This window comes from Acanthisitta chloris, unplaced genomic scaffold, assembly GCF_000695815.1.
Source record: "Acanthisitta chloris isolate BGI_N310 unplaced genomic scaffold, ASM69581v1 scaffold14837, whole genome shotgun sequence".
Lineage (NCBI taxonomy): Eukaryota > Metazoa > Chordata > Aves > Passeriformes > Acanthisittidae > Acanthisitta > Acanthisitta chloris.
The window spans coordinates 6,439-20,116 of NW_008684409.1; the positions used below are offsets into that span (position 1 = coordinate 6,439).

Sequence of the window (13,678 nt, forward strand, 5' to 3'; positions counted from 1 at the left end):
TTAACTTCTTTCCCCACCAACAAGGTTTGAATCCCTATGTCTCCTGTTCCAGCATCTTCTGTGCTGTACCTTTCTTCCCCTTAAATTAGAGAATCATGCAATTACTTGGGTTAGAAGGGACTTTAAAGATCATGTAGTTCCAATCCCACAGCCATGGGCATGGATGCTTTCCACTATACTAGGTTGCTCAAAGCCAATCCAATCTAAACCTGGCCTCTTTCACTGAGAAGCTATTCCCCTACTCAGAGGAGAGGCTCATCTATTTCCACAAGTGATTAACAGCAGTATGCCAATTTTGCTTAAAAAGCAAAGCAAGTTCTAATCTGCAGGCTGGGCACGCTTGCTACCCTAATTCCAAATGTTTAAAGAACAGATGTGTATGAACTAAAATATGTTGCTTAAAGAAGAGCCCCAAAGCCTATGTAGTTTTTTCCTATCTCATCATTTTAATGGAACTGCATTTATAACTTTTGATCATTTGGGATGAGCAGCCCTGGCTGCCTGCTGATTCCTGCTCCCTACTGTTACGTTTCTGTGTTTTCTTCATTGCTGTATTTGACGTATCATCCCAGATTTTTTGTTATCACATTTTCTGCAGATTTTTCCATAGGTACCCTCTCTCCGATGCTTTGAAGGATCGTCTTCAGAGTTCCTTTAGAGCTGTAGTACTAAGCATGATTAAAGAAAAAACCAGCAGCAAGTTAGCTTCTCTATCTCTCAGGCCTTTTATCCCTTGCTGACACAAAGTCTCCCTTTCGGTGTTTACTCTCCTCCTAGTTAGTTTGGACTAACAGGGCAGAGGTCAAAGAAAGTTCAGTGGGGCACAAGATGAAAGTTCCTAAAGTCAAACGACCACCGGATTGCTAGTCTATGACTAGAAGGATGAGTACTGTCCTCTTGAGCCTGAGTGAACCCATTTATCTTGGGTGGGTGGAAGCCATTGCCTAGTGCTGCACTACCGTTTTGCGGTGGCAAAGCTGAGTATTCATGTGTTGAATTTCAAAGGCCCCTTTTTAAATATAAAATGGGGTAAGTAAGCCATCTCACCATGAAGAAAGGAAGGTGGAGACCTTCCTGTTCTTTCCTTCTCTAGTTAGCACATATGATAGCCCCTGAAAGCAATACCCCAAAGGACTGGGGAATAGCAAAGAGGCAAGGGGAAGGCTATTGAGTGAGCGGTGGTTTTAAGCACATTGTTACAGACATTTCGTAGTTGCCACAGGTGATTGGATAACTGGTTGTCTCAAACTGGTTAAAATATGGAATAACAGCCTGGGGCCACTTTCACATTTGAATCCTCAGTCAACCTCAGGCTTGTGTAGAGGAGTTATCTGATGAAAAGCCCCTCACCTTTGATGCACTGATTTTTATTTTTTTTTTAATTTATTATTTTTTTCCCTGCCCTGTGACAGCTGGCACAGCAGCTCTACAGGCTTGGCCAGGTGGATTGTGGCACAATAGTCCATGGGGGTTCACTGGTGCATGGTGGGGATAGCACTCACTGCAACATCCTCTGAGCTTTCTCGTGAGCACTGGCAAATTTGGTCTGCTTTACTGACTGCACACCATGTTATCCAGCTGAAACTAAGCCCACCATACAGCTTCCAGTGTATACAGAGTACAAATATAACAAATAAAAGAAGACTGCAGTACTCACCTCAAACATTTTCCTGGCCTTTCAGTCACTGAAGAAGTGCGCAACCAAATTTTGCTGTTGCCTGGAATTGTTAATAACTCTGTTCAAACATATTTTTCAGCCTACCAGCCTTAGTTATTGGTGTCTACTTCAAAACAGCACCAGCCAAAATGAGTAGTGATGGGCACCTCCCACATTTGCTCTGATTCAGCCTGTCGAAGGTCACAATGCACTTCCCCATATGAGACACATTTCCTGAGATTCTGCCATCACTAGCTTTTTTTAATCAAATTCTTAAAATTTCTGGTTTGTCTTAATCCTAAAACTAGGAAGCCAATGCAAGCACTGTGGCTGCTTGGGTCTTCCATGTCCTATTTCTGTCTTTACCACAACTGTGAGTCCTTAGCAAAGTCATCCTCTATGGATGGATGAGTTGGAAATAAATGTGACTTCCCATATCAGATGTCCTGAGCTCAGTGGCTGTGTTCAGCTGGTGTTTCAAACTTGGAGCAGACTTGGTGGGTATAATGTGAAGTTTCACAAGAAGCTTGAGAAGCCAAGGATGTTAATTTATTTTGTGTAGCTATTCTCATGGAGACATTCAAAGTATGAGGGAGGATAGGAACCCGTGACTTGCTGATCTTCAGTTCAGTCTAGGTGGTACCCAAAGACCTCTGAAAATCCTAATGTTTGTAAGTTCATAGGATAATTTAGGCTTCATGGTACCTCAGAAGGTCTCTAGTGCAAATGTCTGCTTAAAGCAGCCAGCTGTGAGGTCAGACCAGGCTAACGAGTGCTTTATCAGGGAGACCTTCCAGCTAAGCTGGGCCCATGCTCACATTTTCGGGAACCAGACAAACATAAAGCTGCATGAGTAATCAACGGGTTGGTTTCTTGTTTTTTCAACTTTGAACTACGAGACACCTTTTCCATCTAAAGTGAATTTATATGTTTGGGGGCTTTTTTCTCAATGAAACATTTGCATTCTTCATGAACAAAAACTTTCATTTATCGCACATTAAAACATTCAGGTTACTTGTAAAGACTACAAGGGAAAGAAAAGCTTAGATCTTCCAAAAAGTGTTAGAGGAGGAGCTGGTGGTGGGAGGAGTTAGGTGGTTTGAGGGTATAGAAGACCAGCATGCAATTTTGTCCAGTGCCTGAGAGAACAGTAATGTGGCACACTGTAGATCAGCTGCCAAGTGGAGTATTTTTATCCTAGTATTTTAATATGCAATGCAAAATAAAGTAATTCTAGCACTGGCACTCCTCACTGAACTGCCCAGTGGCCCTGTGGATCCTGTGTTATTCAAGACACCTGGCTCCCAGGCATCAATGAGTGTCTGGCTGTTCAAAGCAAAATACTGTCAAGAAGAAGAATCTGTAAATTTGGGATTAGGTCATTCCTGTATGAAATGATCACTTGTATACTCTAAGGCAGGAAGAAAATAGAGAAGCAAGTCTTCCTCTTTGTTTTGGTTTGGTTTTTATAAATCTAATGCTGTTTTTTTTCCACCGATGAAATTTTTTGGTTAATTTGCAGGTTTTTGGTTTTTATAAATCTAATGCTGGTTTTTTTCCACAGATGAAATTTTTTGGTTAATTTGCAGGTGTTTTTCAGCCCATGAAGGATAATTACTTTTTGTTCTAAGCATGTTTTGCTGAAAAAATTCACATCCGGGCAGTGAGAACAGGAGCCAAACAGACCTCCCATTATTGGCATCAGGAAGTTGCAGTTGCCTCAGTTGAACTGGGGGCACTGCAAGTAGGGTATTTTCCTGTAAATGAAGAGATCTTTTACTAATAAGTCTCACCTTAACAAGTCTACGGAGCTTCTGAGTCACTCATACATAGGAATGTAAAAGGGAGAGCAGGAAAAAAACTCCTCAATTGCTTAACTCATGTGCTTCTGTTACGCATATGAAAACACATGGATATGAACATTTAGAAATAAAACCACACTTATTTTGCTTCTTCTGAAGAAGCTTAACTTATATTACACTTGATTTCAAAATAAGAGGAGCTATGCATCCAGCTGCTTCAGTGAAAACAACGCTGATGTCTATGCAGTTCTTAGTGAGTATCCCTCAGCATCTCTTGGCTCAGGCATGTACCAGATAACATCCCAGCAGTAGGCTCATGAGGGATGTACACAGCTGCCACTGTAGTGTTAGTCTGTATTTGGTTCAGATCTTCTGATGTATAGGCCACAATGCTATAAAATACAGATTACCCTCATTCCATATACCAAAGAGGGTAAGTCCTATTTACCCATTCCTGTTTGAGTTTTATAACAGTCAAGGTTTATATACCACTAGTTTGGCATCTCTTTGTCTAGTGCAGAGGCAAGCTGATGTCATCAGCCAGGAGTAAATTTCTGGCCATTTTGTATAATCTAGAGTCTCCTGTAATATTTGATTAAACTTTATATATTTTATAGAAAGCTAATAGGATATGGCTTTTTGGCATTTGTACAGCAACTGCTCACCATATCTTCAGAAAATTGTCTCAAGCTGCTGATCCCAAGGGGAAAGGGAGCCAGAGAAATCAAATGCAAAGCCAATCTGGTGTTCGGAGTGCTGGGCTTGCTTACATTAGATCTTCGTACATCATTGAATTTGCCATTCTAAATTAATTGTAACATACAACTTAACCTTAGCTGCTCTTCAATTAGCACTATGTGACATCCCCAGAATGGCTGCTGTGCTTGACACAGTGACCTGAGATCATGGGTCTTTCTTCTCTTACCTGATGTTTTTCTCCAGAGACCAGATAACTTGGAAAGCTGTGGTAGAAAGAACTGCTCAAGACATTATACAGTGTTTTTAATGTGATATAGAAGGACAAGAAGTGGGAAGGGAAGAACCCACTTCGGGAATAGCTGGCCATAAATATGTGATTCATGTTCAGACTCCAGCCTTACAGTAAATTTCCCCCCAGCACTTTCTCCTGGGGCCAGATCAATGTACAAAACACTCTAATTCCATAAAAGAGGAAAACTGGAACTAGTGTACTGAAATGTGGCACAGCCAGTGTGAAATGCATCACCCCAGGCACATATCCCTTTAATTCACTTAGGTGGTATCCATCTACCAGCAGTACTTGCCTGCATGTCTCATTTTCCACACCTGTTAGTCTAGAAATGGTGAAAGCTGTCAGAAATCAGCAATTACATGTGGAGAAAAGTGCATAAACACTGCAAAGCTGCTCACAAATGAAGAACATAGCACTGGAATGAAGTCTGAATTTAGCCCCTTTGTTTGTATTCCAAAAAACTACCTCAAGTTATGTAACAGCATCCCATTCTTTTCCCTCCCAGGGGCAGGCTGCTGGGGCTGCTTTGGAGGTATATTATGTGTTATCACATACATGAAACCCTGGGGTTCACAAATCATTCAAGTCTAAAATTATTGGAGGGAAAGTCCTCCATATAGTAAATCTTTGAATTTGGGGGTATATGTTCTTAGAAATAATATGCCCCCAGACCTTATTTTGGGTGTAGTTTGCTGGTGCACATGCACAATCAGCTGTTTGCAAAGTTGTCTATGGTGGAAAATTTTTGTTAGCGTAAAACTTGGCACAGAACCTGTCAATAGCCCCAGCTCATAGTCATACACCTTTCTGTGTTGTTGGTCAGTGACTTATTGCAGCTGGTGTGTGACAGATTACTGAAGGAATGGGACTCCAGCTAACCACAGGTGTTTGCACTCTCACTTATCTGGGGTGCAGAGCCCAGCCCTGAGACCTCTCCCTCCTGGGCACTGCTCACTTGCCCTGGGGCTACATTACCTAAAAGCAGTTAGCAAGGCATCTGTGGCAAAGGCCTCTGTGCTTATGCAGTGCCAATGGTTGGGTATCACCAGGAGGGGATAGCATTATTTGTGGTGAAAAGATAAGCTTTGCTTATTTGTGGGGGTAAAGATAATCTTGCATGTAGACATACACCAATCTCTAATGAGTGGAGGTGATTTTGAAATGTATTCAAGGCCATAGGTCTCTGACTGGATAAGCTGCTGTTGGAATGTGGTATGCTCTTTCCTCTCCTATCTTGCAAAGCATGTTGCAAAATAAAACAAAGTTAACTCTGATTTTCCTGTGGCATAAACCGCTTGAAATTACAGAAGCACAAGTCTGCAAATTTGCAGAACGTTTGTCCTGTAAAAGAGTATGTGGGGATTAAATGCAAATACTGCAGCAGTGATTTTGAAGCTGTTGTGGTCTGAGGAAACAAGCAAGGCTGTGCTTGCAGAGAAGGACGTTTTATTAGACCAGTTCACATGATTAGAAGAAAAAGGCAAAAATTAAACTGCTTTTCTTTCTTTAGGTATCAAATGGAAGTATTTTATGCAAGTTACATATAATTTCTCTAGGTTTATTGGCTCTAGGCAATCATTTTGACCAGTTAAGGTGTATTTGGTACTTGTGGCACAAAAGAGGATTATAAGCAAGGAAACAGTGTTAAGTTCACTAGTCCTATGGGACAAAGGTAGAAAAGGGTAGTGGTTATAATTAAAACACTATTGTTGTGGTTCAGAGACCATCTGACAGTCATGCAAGATCATTTACCAGCAAACCCCATGCCAACAACACTTACAAAAATCAAACTAAACGGAAGGTTTGCATTTACGTCAGATCCCAGCCAGGACAGTGGGTAGGGAGGAAATTCACTGGTAAATGGAAAAGAAACTAAGCAAAATTGGCAGGGAAAGAAATGTTATTTTTCCAGCCTACAATAGGATACAACAAACAATGGATGTAACTTAAAGTTATTTATAAAAAAGGTCCTTTTGGAGCAGTGACCTTCTCACCTAACCTCTGTAGAAGATGGAGGTTTACCCCTCCAGGGGAGGAGGGCAAGCAGAGAGTATTTTGGATTTAATGCCTCATTCCTTCCTTGCCTAGGCTATGGGAACCTCAGCCCCAGCACTGCAGTTGGTCGAATCTTCTGCATTGTGTTTGCACTCTTTGGAATCCCCCTGAACCTTGTACTCCTGAATGAAATTGGACAGCTGATGCTGTTTGGGGTTCAGCATTGTGCCCGTCGCCTAGAGGAGGTGTTTCACTGGCAGGTAAGCAATGTGGGCAGGTATATCTCAAGGAAGGAAAAGGCAGAGGACATTGTCTGGTATTTGAGATCCTCTGACTAACAAGAACAGCCTGCCTACCTATTTGGCCAAAAAAGGCAATAGTATTCAGGAATAACTGGAAGCAAATAAATTTAGTTTATGACAGCTGTATGAGGTGTCAGATAAGGTTGTTTATTAATTGAGGGAAATTCTGTGATGAATGACTTCCCTTACAGCAACAGAAGTGCTAAAGGATGAGAGTCATGCACAGTCCTGGGCTATCTGGTCTGTTTATCATCAGTCATAGTTAGAATTGCATGTGTAAGTTACATGAGAACATTTGTAGTATAGGCTTTAAACTGGCCTGAATTTAGGACTCAGGAAGGTGATGCCCAGTTTGTGTTGACTGGATGTCAAAGTTTAACTCCAGCTAGCAGCAAAGCACTGCTCAGCCACTCCTGCCCAGTGGAATGGGGAAGAGAATCAGAAGAGTAAAAGTGAGAAAACTTGTGGGCTGAGATACAGTGTAATAGGTGAATCAAAAGCTGTGCATGCAAGCAAAGCAAAACAAAACAAGGAATTAGTTAACTGTTTTCCATCAGCAGACAGGTGTTCAGCCATCACCAGGAAAGCAGGACTCCATCATGTGTAACACTTAGTTGGGAAGACAAATGCCATCACTCTGAATGTCCTCCCCTTCCTTCTTCCCCCAGCTCTATGTGCTGAGCTTGACCGCGTATGGTATGGAATATCCCTTTGGTTAGTTGCACTCAGCTGTTCCAGCTGTTTTCCCTCCCAAATTCCTGTCTACCCTCAGCCTACTCACTAGTGCAATGGGGTAAGAAACAGAAAAGGCCTTGACACTGTGCAAGCACTACTCAGCAGTAAAGAAAACATCTCTGTATTATCAACACTGTTTTCAGCACAAATCTAAAGCTCAGGCTCATACTAACTATTACAAAGATAATAACTAGCACACTGGGAGAGCCATGCCATATACTACAGTGGAATGTCATGAAAGTTTTTGGCTTTTTGTGGAGTCCATCATTATCTTCAACTGGAAACTGAGCTGGACTTTCTTTGCTGCCCTTCTTGTGATAATATCTTTTTTTTTTCTTTTTTTTTTTTTTTGGCTTTCTGTTTTACTAGAATAAAGCTTCCTTCCTGATGAAGACCTGTGCACTGGTAACTGGCTTGTTATTGTTCCTCCTACTACCTCCCTTGTTGTTCTCTGAGAAAGAAGGCTGGTCTTATGAAGAAGGTTTCTACTATTCCTTCATTACCCTCAGCACTATAGGGTTTGGAGATTATGTGATTGGTGAGAAATTCAGATTTCATTGTTTTCACCTACTGCACGGCAAAGCTAAATGTATGACAAATGAAGCTCCCCACTTGGTAGTTTGATTCCACTAGCAATACACAGACCTGATGAGAAATACTTTGTGGTAGGCATTTGACAAGATGGAGAAGATGTGATTTCTGCAATAGCAATGCCACCAGTGGAAGAACAAAGAAGTTGTTTCCCAGTCAATGAATAGTCTTCCAGCATTCAAGTGGTCTGTCCCTTGAAAGACTACACCAGGAGGCTGGAGTGTTATGTTTTTAATCACTGCAGTTTCTGATGGCACACTTACTGCACTCCATTGCATTAGCAGTGATTAGTTTTAAGTAGATGGTACTCTGCATCACCATTAACAGACAGTGACCATTTCTTTTGTCAAAACCCTAGGCAACTGCTTTCTAAAAGGCAGCTTAAGTCACATAGGTGTAGATTGTCAGGCACCAGGCACAACCTAGTTTTGGATGCCAAAACGCTTTGCCAAAGGAAATCGTATTGGATCCACGCCCATTGCATTTGCTGTAACATGGGACACACCTTTTTGATAAAGACTATCTCATTAGAAACAAATTGATTATAGAAATACATCCACCCTTGAATCTCTGAGAGACAGAAGAACTAAAAAATCTTATTATAGATTCTCTATTTTCTATTCTTCATAGTGTTTGCCTGATTCTTAGACAACTTAGTGGTGGATACTTTAGGACTTGTGTATAATACATGAAAATTATGATTAGAGCTTGTGTAGGTGCATGTAAATGAGCTGGAATCATATTAGCTTGGGTAAGGGTAGCCAGATGGAGCTTAACAAAAGGTAGTCAGTTTAGCATTTTCCTACACTGATTTTACAGATGATGCTGAACTCTGTGCTCCAGCGGCTTCTCTCCATTTCTGGCAGTGAATGGGGTATACCTCCCCTTGCAGGTATACTAGGTACCTTCACCTGTGTACCTTTGTAACTGGCATACTGCCATAGATACACTAGGTTCAGTATGGGAATAACTGAATGAGTCAGTGACCTGTGGTATGTAGATGCCAAACAGTTTTGGCCTTCCAATCCTGTATATGTGGTTTATGTCTCAACTTTAAAATAAAATTGAAGTGTCTGTCATGCTATTTCCGTACTAGTGTGATAAAAAACTAGGAGATCTGGTTGATCTGCTGGAAAGCAACTGTATGGAGAAGAGCCTGGAAGTCCTGGTGGACAACAAGCTGTCCATGAGCAAGCATTGTGCCCTTGTGGCCAGGAAGGTCAATACTATCCTGTGGTGCATTAAGAAAAGCATTGCCAGCAGGTCAAGGGAAGTGATCCTGCCCCTCTACTCAGCCCTGATGAGGCAACACCTGGAGTGCTGTGCCCAGTCCTGGGCTCCCCAAGTGCAGGAGAGACATGGAGTTTCTGGAGCAGCTCCAGTGGAGGGCTATGAAGATGATTAGGGGACTGGAGCATGCCTTTTGAGAGGAGAGGCTGAGGGAGCTGGGCTTGTTTAGTCTGGAGAAGAGAGGACTGAAAGAGGATCTTATCAATGCATACAAATATCTTAAGGGAGATGTAAGGAGGATGGGATCAGGCTCTTTTCAGTAGTATTCCATTATGGGTCATGGGACAATGGCCACAAACTGAAACACAGGAAGGTTCATACGAACATGAGGAAAAACTTCTTTACTTTGAGGGTGCAGCACAACCTGCCCAGAGAGGTTGTGAAGTCTCTTCCTCTGGAGACATTCAAAACCTGCCTGGACACAATCCTGTGCAACATGCTCTAGGTGAACCTGCTTTTAGCAAGGGGCTTGGACTAGATGATCTCCAGAGGTCCCTCTGGTACTGTTCTGGACCAGTTAAATTCTGGGTGATACCACATGCCAGGAGTGATGTCCAGTGTTCACTTTGGATACAGCTGCTCTTTTTGGAGGAAAATATAAGCCAGGCTATGGCACATGGATTTGAAGTGGATTAGAGTGGTCCCTATCCTGTTTTATTTAGCTTCTCTTACTGCTCCTGAAATTTGCTAATATACACACTCAGTAAGCCCTTCTACTGGATACAGGGTGGCGTGTAGGTCCTAAACTGCTTCAGGATCTTCTCATCCCAAAGACTGCACATGTCACATGGTCTCTGTGGGAAAAGCATTCTCCTTGGAAGCCTCAAATAGCCCTTTGCTCATGTTTTCATTTATTATTTAGAGGCAAACAATTTTTAAGCCTTTGAATTCAGCATTGGCAAAAGATTCTCGTTTGAAGAATGTGTATAATACTCTTTGTCTTTGAAATTCACTGTGATGTGGAAAGCCAGCCAAAAGAGTAGTTACTACAGAAGTGGTTGGTAGCTCCCAAACATTTAGAGGGTCTTAGCAACAACCTAATGTCTTGTGGTCCCATTATATTGAAAACACATACAATATGTATTATAGAATATATAATAATACTAAATAAATGGATATAAAGGCTTGGCTGTTTAATATGACTCCACTGACCAGTTTCTACTTATTACAATCTTGTAGATGGTAATAGTCCATAGGCCATGATTTGGGAACTGTTAGTCTGTGCAGGTAATGGCAGGACAGTATTCTTGCACACAACCAGTAGCAGATGAGAAATACCTAAACACCTGCCTTGATGGATGTCCCATTTTAACCCATCCCTATGAGTGCTTTTCACTAGCATGTACTATGGAGCAGGGCCTCCATGTTCATGGAGGTACTGCTTCATATGTGTTAACTCCTCACATTCTGTCCCAAAATTATCAGCTGTTCCACAGTATCTGCTGCACTGTAGGTATCTAGTTATAAAGTGACAAACCTTCCTAAGGTAAGGAAGCTAAATAATGGGACCTGAGAAGCAGTGGAGGAAAAAGCCCATGCAATGACTTTTTTTGCCACTGATTTGTTCCCTGCACCTTGCCTGTGTTTGTAATGGTACCCCAGGCTGCTTTACAGATACAGCCCAGTCACTTCACAGGGCTGAGCTCACTCCTTTGCTTTGGCTGTATTATTATTACTACTGACACTAACTTAGCATGTAGAAGCCTCTTTGCACTAAATGTTGTGGAAACACAACCAGAAATAAGGCTTTGCTTCAAAGGGATCACAAAGCACCTAGCTGAGCAACCAGACAGAGGCAGTATAATTTCAAACTGTGTTCCAAGGTTTGGTTGTTCTTGGAGGTTTCAGGACTACTCAGGCCTCTTTCCTCCTGCTCTCAGACTCTCCCACTTGCTTATATCTGGTTTAACAAGATACATACACTGGTACATAAAACCTGCCTACCTCTGCCTTCAGGGACCCCTGTTACATGCTAATACAATATTGTGATGCTGAGTGATAAGTAGAGAAATGAAACTGTGTGCTTAAATGTGAATAATTTCACTTAGACACAGATACAATTTAGGATTTCTTTTTCTTTTTTATGGGTAGTCTTTGCAATTCCTAGTACTGGGCTGTTGCTGACATGTCATGAAACATACTTGCTTATAACATCTGTTCACATGCTAAGTATCTGCCATACAAATGTTTTATATAGGAATCATTAATATTAAGTGATATTTCAACTGTCTTTTCTTTACATGCTCCTTTGAGGCAGAACTTGGAACCAACTTAGAAATGTTTTGGGTGATTTTGTTGTAGGGATGAACCCAGATCGCACCTATCCAAGCTGGTACAAGAATGTAATCTCTCTGTGGATCCTCTTTGGGATGGCCTGGCTAGCACTGGTTATCAAATTTTGCATCAACCTTCTAGAAAGCTCCAGTGACTTCTGTCATTGCAACAAGAAGAGCACAGAGATGACAGAAGACCTAATAGATGATAACAAAAGCAGTGTGACAGGACTTCACAATGTGGAGATCTGCAATGACAAAGACACAAAAACAAAAGGACCAGGTGAACCTCACACCTATACAGCTCCTACAGAAGCCCTTCAGGGAAGAAACATACCCTCGTAGGTTTTAATGCACCAGAGATGTACCACTTAGAAAGGTGAGAGTGGAGCTGTCCTGACCTTCACACAGGGTGAAAGCTTTCTCATTGAGCTTGAAATGCTTCTATTCTGAATTGAGCAATGACAACAGAAGGTTTCACTTGCAGCACTGTCAAGAATTACCAACAGGACTCTTAGTCAAAACTAGATTTACAGAGATATTACCTATCCTCCCACCTCAACATATGAGGTAAATCTTGACATCCATATGCAACACTAGCTGTTGTCCTTTTCTTTACATGCAAAGTTCTTGCAGCCTCTAGTTGTAACGTATGACATTCTGCAAGTGCCACAGCTACAAAAGCAAGTGCCATTTAATGCAGGAAACAAATGGCACATTGCTAAAAGACTTCATGAAAAGCACTATTTAATGCTATCTGGCAGTCATGGCAAACAGGCACCCCTACCTGTATACTTGTGCTTGTGAAAGGTGACAGCAAGCTTTTGTTCTCTGATCATTAGTATGTGGATGACAGTGAGGCAGAGCTTGTAGAGGTGCCTAATAGAAACAGGTCATTCAATATTTTAAAAGGCATTTCTACTTCACAGGTCTACTAATATTAGGAAGAGACTAGGTAGGCTATTCCTCACTTCAGAACTTATGTAGTCTCATCCTTTGCAAAGTATTATGTAGACCAAATGTAGACCACATCAGCTAAATGTGATAGTTCATTTAGACAGACTTGATTTTCATTTAGAGATATTTTTTTTGCCACATCTTGGAAGTCAGAAAAGGAGGACTAGAGACAGTTTTGTCAGTGCATCCAACATTATCCTGTGGCCAGTGTTAACAAGGGCTACTTCAGTCTAGAAAAATCCTTGAAGTATCTTCAGTTGTTATCAAGAGATGTTATTCTGATGAACTTCTCATGTCATAAATTAATAGCATACTTGTTCTACCTAACATCTGTCTTTGATCTGTGGAATGCCAGACCTCCTTATTTAGCCTTTGTGTCAGTCATGAAACAGAACTCTTTGGGGTTTTTCAAATTTCATTAAATTCTCAAAGATCTTTTGATATATTTTTAAAGGCCCAGCAGAGTCTAACTCCTGCTGCTATTTGTAGTCCCATATCTAATCTTCTCATTTTCATATTCCTGTTGTGCTACTTGCAGTCTAGAGCATTAACTTTGAAAACTTGACCATAGCAGCAAACCAGAATGAAGCATGTGGGTGAGCCTTCATCTTTTGTGTTGAACCAAGATTCCACATGGACAGTGGAGATGACTGAAAACAGAGTCTGTTAGAGTATGGAACTCAGGAATTAGAAATACCCATAGCTGTATTCACAGTACTGAGTGAAAAGTTTACAGTCTTCAGGAGCACACAAGTTCTGAAACATACATTGTCAAAAAAGTGACTCCAGAATAGTCCAGTCTGAGTATTGTTATGAGGTGGAACTGATTACAGGTGCAAATGCAGAAAAGGAACCAACTGGGTAAAATTTAGTCTGTCAATGTTTTGCTGATTGCATAGTAGTCAATATTCTGTCAAATACTGTTTCAGTGGGGTCAGAAATAAGGAAGGGAGGCAGTGGACATCTTGGATCACACTAATGCAAAATAAATACATTTCAAATTTTTGAACACTGTGTAATTTCTTTAACAGCCTTTTGCATAAGCTTTTCCTTTTCTTGTATGTTTCATCTTGCTTTTTTTCACT

General features: G+C 41.3%; 1 protein-coding gene across 1 annotated transcript in view; it reads left to right on the forward strand.

Annotated features, from left to right (window-relative positions):
- Positions 1–11,981, forward strand: part of KCNK17 (potassium channel, subfamily K, member 17) — a gene marked incomplete at its 5' end in the record, with an annotated part of 14,611 nt that extends 2,630 nt beyond the window's left edge. The window contains 3 exons of the mRNA XM_009079333.1: positions 6,539–6,705; positions 7,852–8,020; positions 11,665–11,981. Of these exons, the coding sequence (XP_009077581.1) occupies positions 6,539–6,705; positions 7,852–8,020; positions 11,665–11,981 (653 nt within the window). The remainder of the gene's footprint in view (positions 1–6,538; positions 6,706–7,851; positions 8,021–11,664) is intronic.
- Positions 11,982–13,678: the final 1,697 nt, after the last annotated feature.